The following is a 7,955-nucleotide window of genomic DNA, read 5'->3' as shown; positions in this document are numbered from 1 at the left end:
AAAAAAAAAAAAAAAAAAAAAGAATTACATTCAAAACTATACTAATAGTACAGACAGTTAAAGCCAATAAACTGACATGGGGATAAATACCATTTATTTGCAAAAAAGTGTCAACTGAATTACTATATAATCCTAAATTCCACACTAAGTTACAGACCATGCAAGAGAAGTAAAAACATATATCCACCTCAAAACTGGTATATGCATGTTCATAGCTGCATTACACAGAGAAACCCTATTTCAACACCCCACTCTCCCAAAACAAAACAAAAAGCAAACAACAACAACAACAAAAAAACAAACTATAAATTTAACAGTCATTTAGGTATTTAGGTATTAATTAAATTAAAACATATTTATACAAATACTGTATAGTCATAGTTACTCTGTCATGGGCATTTGTTTGTTGAGAGCATAGTAGTTAAACAAGTGAACTGTTGCCTGTGGGATTTGTAAAGGGATGGGTGGGATGTGTTCTGGAGTAGCTTGTAGTTTTCAGGGTCTCTTTCTTATTCTCCCCCTTTAAGGGCAGTAAAGTACATACTCCCTACCAAAAGCTGTAAAGACCCCTTTCTCCTTAGCTTTGCAAATGAGTTGTATTTCTGTTTTCTTGCACAGTTGAAAACAAATCTCTAAGGGAAAAGCCATTATCTTGTCTTAAATCTCTGTCCTGAGAACAGATTCTTTTTTTTTTCCAGTGATGTTTACATTTTATTTACGTTGGTAGCACCACTGAGAACAGATTCTTATCCCTCTATGTCCTTTATGCTCTGTTCTTTGTAGGCACTCCTAACTTTTGTCGTTTGTGTTCTCTGTATTCCAGCATCTTGCTAAGCATGCCCACCAGTGGACTTCCCAGCACCGTGTGCGTGTGCACAGAAGCTTGCTGTTACTTGTGCTTTAATCCCGTCTTTCTCCACTTTATAGTTTAAATGTTGAGATCTGTCGGTGTCTCCCTGCCCAGATTATTCTTTTTCTCTTGATTCTGACTAATTGATCTGTAGTTATTTACTTCTTAATTTACTTTTGTCTGCATTCCCTCTGATAGACATGGATTGCATGTGGTAAAGGGTTGCATTTTGGAAACGTTAAGTGATAAATCTAGTAACCCAGACTTTTTTTCTTTTTTTTTGGAGGGTGGGGGGTTGGTTCGTTGTTGGTTGGTTGGTTGGTCGGGTTTGCTTTTGTTTTGTTTTTCTAGGCTGGGTTTCTCTGTGTTGCCCTGGCTGTCCTGGAATTCTATTTGTAGATTAGGCTGGCCTTGAACTACTTCCACAGTGTTGGGACTAAAGGCCTGCAGAAGTTTCTTTAAATTAGAAAAAGTCATGTTCAGGATTTTTAAAAAGTTTCTATTTATTGAGAAGTGTAGGCTAGGGTTGTAGGACAGTGGTAGTGGGGTACATGCCTACCATAAGGCCCTGGTTTCAATACCAGTCACTGCAAATATAAGTCAGTAAATACTTGACTACTTTATTGTGCACTTAGAGCTTCATCTACACTGCTCACTTTGTTGTCCCTGTTTATTCCCACTGGTTTTTATTCGATTATGCTCTTCTCTCGGAGCACACCTCATGTCTCTTTTCACCTTTTAGGTAATTCTGTTTTCTTGGACTCTGTCTGAATTTGCAGAGCTGCTCAAGAGTGCACTCTAAATTCATCTGTCCATCTTAACACTTGTCTATGCAACTATTTTTAATGTGGTCCTGTAATCACTGCATTTGTTGCAGTATCTTAAATATGCTCTGTAATCACTGTGCACTACTGCAACTAATTTAAACGTGGTTCTGTAATCACTGCATTTGTTGCAGCTATCATCTTAAAATGGTCCTTTTCCTCTCTAAATGTAGAAAGAAGGAAAGAAAGAGCGAGCTGTGGTGGACAGAGTGTTTTTATCAAGGCTCTCACGGATCCTGAAAATCATGGTACCTAGAACATTTTGTAAAGAGGTAAGTCTTCTGAAATTATAATACTATATGTTTAGCTTACCATACTCAGAACAATAGGTCATAGCAATTCAGGTAAGATGTTTTCTGTGTAGGTAAAGAAGACTATTACATTTGTCTCTAAGTTAGCACCTGTATTGCTGATGTAACCGTTCCCTGCTCGTCACTTTTTAACTTGTGCTTACCTAGTAGACGCTTGTGATGGTTTATGTTTTCTGGATCTGCTGGGTCAGCACACCTTTTCCTGCCCTTAGCTTCATCCTCTCCTGTTTCCTTAGTGTGTGTAATGACTTCCCCTGCCACAGAACTTTTGCAGTTCTATCCTTTCCTGTCCTCGCACTTCCACAGAGTCACACGACGCCGTCTGACTAACTGTGTTGCTGTTTATGTTTAACTCTTGCTTTAAATGCCAAAGTTGAAAGCCCTAAGGAACCTGGACAGCATTAGAGACTTTTTATTTAACAAGCTAAATCTCATTTATTAAACTTGTACAAAACTTTAAGCTTCAGTATTTGTTAATTGTTTAGTTAACACAGTAACTATTACTAGTTTTCTTTATTAAAGTAGTATATTAAAAATAAATTGGAAATCATAAATTACCAAGCCAGGTAATCTTAAATTTCCACTGTTTCCACCGTTGACTTTTTTGTTTGGTATAATTTTAAGTTTCTTTTAATCTTTATTTAAAGTTTATTGTAGATAAAATATACATAAAATATAAACAAATATTGTTAGAATAAAACTCAGAAATTTGAAACCAAAAACTTCACCAAGTTGTTTCTTTTAACATTCTGAGATACATTAAGTTTACTCTATATGGTTTATTTTAGACAGGCTACTTAATACTTATTGCTGTTATGCTGGTCTCACGAACATACTGTGATGTTTGGATGATTCAAAATGGGACTCTCATTGAAAGGTACTTGCTCTTTCACCTTTTTATTTTATGTGTGAAATAGTAGTTTCCCTGGTATTTAAGCATTGCCATTATAAGCAAAAAAAATAGGGTAAATACATTGAAGTCTAGTCATGTGTTTGTTCATTTACATAAACAGTTTTTGGACTATTTCCTGTGTATCAGGTACAAGATGGCAGGGATGTGTACCAGTGAACAGGAGAAATTTTGTCCCAAGCCGTGTGGAGCTGACAGTGTGTAAAGGAGTGCAGACAAGCCAGAAACTAAAGTGTAGTGTAACAGGTGCTATTATTGAAGCTTAAAAGAGCAGGCAAGTAGCCGGTGTTTAAAATTAATAAAGTAATTTGGAAGAACGTGCCAAATTGGTGAGGCATATAGAGTTTGCCTTTTTGTTTTTAATAGGAATAGAAGCAGACTTTTCTGATTCTAAACTTAATTTTTCATGGTTTTTATTATATTTCTGACATATCTTAATCACTGCAATTGAAAATTTTGGATTTAATACTGAAAATGGCAGTTGGGATCTCTCAAGTTGTTGTAATACTCATTAATTGTTAAACTACTACTATAATACGAATGACAAAGTGAAGATTTTTATTGGAATTCTTTTTTGTAGTATAGAATGTTTATTGGCTATGTATTAAAATACATAATCTAAGGTAACTTTTTGGATAATGTATCCAAATTTTTGAAATCTCTTAAAATGCTGTTTTTTATTTAGATCCTTGATCTGTAGGAAATGTGCTTTATGTCCTTATTTTTGACTCATTTCTGAAGGAAAGTGAAGAAAGGATAAAAGCTCTTTGAAACATGTATACATAAAATATCTAGGCTTTCAGACTCAACAGGGATCTCCCTGAATGTATGTGCATTTCTTGTAGGCCACATGGATTTAGAGTGTTCGTCCCTTCTTTGTTTGCTGTTCTCCTCAGTGTCCTTCTCTGTTTGGTTGTCAGTATTTACTGGTTATGGGATACTATGTATTGAGGGAGCCAAGGGGCAGGCTGTGCTTTGGTAGTTGCTCTTCTGAAAGCATCTTGTTTGTCCTGCCATTTATTAATTACAGGTTTTTGTTTGCCCACTGTTCTGACTCAGCTCGAGGTTTTTCAGAGTACTGTAAAATCTCCACTGCACACCTAATGTAATTATTGCCGAGCACACCAGGCAATCTAATTTTATATCCCTGTTTTCACCCCACCCCATGCCTCTGTAGTTTTTCTGTGTGCCTGAATTTTTTATTGTTATTTTCCCTGTTTACTTTTTCATTTTGGTAGACACAGTCTTTTTCTAAGACCAGGCCAAGGAAAGTAAAATTTTGAGACCTTGTGGTTCTGAAAATGTCTTCTGTGTTCACACTCAGTCAGTGGTTGAACTGTGTTTATGCATTCCAGTTTGAAAATCATTTGTCATTAGCTTTTGTAGATCTCACTCTGTGGCTTCTAGTTCTCAACTTGACTGCAGATGTAGAAGCATCAGTACAACACATCTTAAGAATTGCTGATGCCTAGGCCTCACACTGGCTGAGATAGCCCAGGTGATTCTAATTTGCAGGAAGTTTTCATTACCTGTCACGTCTGACGCTTTAATTCTATTAGTAGAAAAATTCTCCACACTTATTTTCTAGAGAGTTTTTGATACAACTTTATTCCCAAGAACCATCTTTTGCATTTTCATAGTAGTCATACTTTCAATTTTTTTTCATTTCTAAAGCTATTACCTTTTTTTCTTAGTTATTTTGTTTGGTTTGTCATTTAGTTCCCAGTATTATTTCTGTGTCCTTACTGGTCCCTGTTTGTTAGAGGGTTTTCTCAAGCAGCTTTTGGCTCTTGACTGGAATTCACAGTTAGGAGTGATTGCTTTAGAAAACAGTGTTGGTCATCTGATTTCCCTTGGAGGATGCCTGTAGGAGTCTTAAGTGTGCGCGTGCTCCATTTATATAAGTTGTATGCCCAAGTAATTTGAGGTCTTCATATGATAGATACACAGAAGACATTTCTAACTTTCCATATGGTTTGTAAAATTTTGTGTTTTTCTCTGGTAATTTGATCTTTAATTTTAAGTGTCTCTCTAATTGTTACAGTTTTTACAAACGATATTGCATTTGTGTGTGGTGAAAGTATACAATTTATGCCTACTATAAATATTATGTTAAGAATCTGGATAGAATTGCATAAAAATGATACAGTATTGAATATTACTTTATCTCTTAAAGAATAAAGTGAAAAATTTTGTTTTTAAAGTTTTTTTCCTTTCCGATATTATAAATTCATCCTTCTATAGTCCAAAATAGTAATTTTTATGTACTAGACATTTCTATTTTTTATTGGTTTTCTTACATACTTAGTAACATGGAAAATGAATTGCTGAGAGTGGGTAGTACATAATTCAATGATGATGATGGACATGAACCAATTTATAATTCTGATAGTCAGCCTACTGGGTGTCTAGTTTTGCATCTAATTGTGAAGCTAAAAATTATTTTCTACAAGCTTTCTTGAAGTTTTGTTTTATTTAAAACAATTATTTAGGAGTTGAGTGTGATGGCATACACCTGTAACCCCAGCTCTAAGGAGACTACACAGGAGGATTGTACATTTGGGGCCAGCCTGTACTCTATTGCAAGACCCTGCCTAAAATAAAATAAAAATTTTAAGCATTTTTCACTGAGCATGGGCTTTGAGGTTTCGGTAGTTGCCCTGTGTGCGCTCTCTCTCTCTCTTTCTCTCTCTCTCTCTCTCTGGTCATGGATTTCTCACAGAGAAAGTAACTGAGATGGCTTCCTCTGCAGTACTCTTCTTGAGCTTCAGTAATATATGGGACTTTGACAGTTGATTAAATACAAATATTTATGCGTTTTTTAGTTTAAAATAGTTTAAATATTGCAGGACAATTTTATTTAAAAAATTAACACATTTTTGTCTTTATTAAAGTTACATTTTCCTTTTTGACTCTTCTGAGTAGGTTTAGAGTTTCCAGGAGCTTTGTTAGTGTCTTTAAGGTGCTGCATTTTATCCTCTTTCATATGCAGGACTTATTTGTTAGTCATGGCCAAAACGTGTGTAGAATGAGCAAACTGTAATAGGTCAGACGTTGTAAGGTAGAAACTAGTGATGCCACAGTGTGGAAGAGGACCCTCTTAACTGTGGCTGCTTTATCCAGCCATAAAGATGCATTTATTTTTCATCTGTTTGTTATAGGCATTATTTCTAAAGTACCAAACAGTCTTTCATAAATGTCCTTATGTCTTGGGGAGTAATAGTGACTAGATTACTCATTGTTAATTATTTTTCTTTTGCAGTGGAATAATAAGCAGAAGTGTGGCTTTATTCAAGGAACCATTTTTTAAATTTATAGCAGCTACTCCATTGGTAAACCCTGCACAGCGATGGATGGCATGTGCTGTACCAAACGTTATGCATAGTTTCAAGCACGAAAGCACTTTGGTTTTCTGTAGTTTGACTCAGTTTTAACTGAAACTTAGAAGCTTTTTTGCACTGTCCTAATTGCTTCATATTTCAAGTAGAATTATTGCTATAAACAGTATCACAGTACTATTCCATTTTCCCTTCTAGTTCAGCTTTTAAAAAGACCACTATTTCTTTATAGAAAATTGCCTATTTTAATTTTTCCATTAGTATAAGGTAACCTTTCCTAAAAGTTTTGTTAAGAAATAGAGCATTCTGTAAAAGACTTTGAGAAGATCTTTGGTAAAGATGTTTGATAACTTTGTTTAATTCAGATTTCTCCAAATTTATTTACCTACTCCCTCATAAAAAATAAATTACTTCCTTATTACATACTAGTCAGGTAGTTGGGAGATCTATACAAATTGTTTGCTGCCATGGGTCTCCAAAAAAGAGAATGTGTGTGTGTGTGTGTGTACATGTACACAGACATACATATGTGTATACATACATATTTCTCTGAAAAGAAAGTTCTGTGATCACACATTTTACCTCTTTAAAAAATACACATGCATAGTATACTACCATCATAATGGCTTTCAAACTCTTGTTAGGATTTATTTTTATTTTATGTTTATGGATTTTCTGCATGAATGTGTGTGCACCATATGCATGCCTAGTACCCGCATAGGCTGGAAGAGAGCTACAGACAGTTGATTGCTGCCATGTGGTTGCTGGGATCCCAACCCAGGTCCTCAGCAAGAAGAGCAAGTGCTTTTTACTGCCGAGGCATCTCTCCACTCCTGCTTTCAAACTCTTAAATAAAATAGTAGAGCCCTTCTTTTAGATTCTTTTGAAGTATGTATTTTAAAAGCAGATAAATACATAAAACAGACCAAAAGAAGATAAAAGAGGAGCTGATTTTGCTGAACTGAGTTAGGGACCTAAAGCTTTTATAGACTGATTCTGATGCTTCTCTAGTGTGTCAGCCAGTCCCAGGATTGGCCAACCAGAACCTGCAAGTGAAGTCTCATTACTCTCCTTTCAAAAAAAAAACAGGGTCTCAGTATGTAGCCCTGACTGACCTGAATCTCTTTATAGACCAGACTGGCCTCAAATTCACAGAGATCTGCCTGCTTCTGAGATTAAAGGTGTGCACCACCACACTCAGCCTCTTTTTTTTTTTTTTTTTGAAACTTTACTAGAGTCTAGCCAGGCTGTCTTAGATTACTTATACTCCATCAGTGACAGTATTGAGTGGTTGCAACAAGAACTTTAGGACCACAAAGCCTACACTGCTTACCTCTCCCCTATCAAGCTGGCTGAGGTAGCCCTCTTACTCTTTCTACTGCCATTAGTTCATTCCAGTGAGAATCAAGGATGCTACAATATTTAAAGCAAGCAAATACTACTCTGGTTTGTCTGTAATGTTCCAGAATTCTGGGGTGCTGTAACCCAGAGCCTTGTATATGCTAACTAAGCACAGGTTCTACAGTTCTCCCCTGGAGTACATCTGTAGCCCTTGGTTGCTGTTTTTGCTTCATCTTATCATCTTCAGAGTCAAGGTTAAGCTAGCCATTAAAAGGTTTCAAAACTTGTGAACCTTTTTTTTTTTTTTTGGTTTTTCGAAACAGGGTTTCTCTGTGGTTTTGGAGCCTGTCCTGGAACTAGCTCTGTAGACCAGGCTGGTCT

The 7,955-nt window shown here is 35.9% G+C and overlaps 1 protein-coding gene across 2 annotated transcripts in view; it reads left to right on the top strand.

Moving 5' to 3' along the window:
• The window catches only part of Abcd3 (ATP binding cassette subfamily D member 3), a 55,629-nt gene that overhangs the window by 20,491 nt on the left and 27,183 nt on the right, over positions 1-7,955 (top strand). For both annotated transcript variants that reach the window (XM_005357213.3, XM_026784040.1), the window contains exons 3-4: positions 1,848-1,946; positions 2,774-2,862. In XM_005357213.3, the coding sequence (XP_005357270.1) occupies positions 1,848-1,946; positions 2,774-2,862 (188 nt within the window). The remainder of the gene's footprint in view (positions 1-1,847; positions 1,947-2,773; positions 2,863-7,955) is intronic.

Source organism: Microtus ochrogaster, chromosome 21 (assembly GCF_000317375.1).
Source record: "Microtus ochrogaster isolate Prairie Vole_2 chromosome 21, MicOch1.0, whole genome shotgun sequence".
NCBI lineage: Eukaryota > Metazoa > Chordata > Mammalia > Rodentia > Cricetidae > Microtus > Microtus ochrogaster.
Note: the sequence above shows the minus strand (reverse complement) of the source record. Positions and strands in the feature narration are given on the sequence as shown.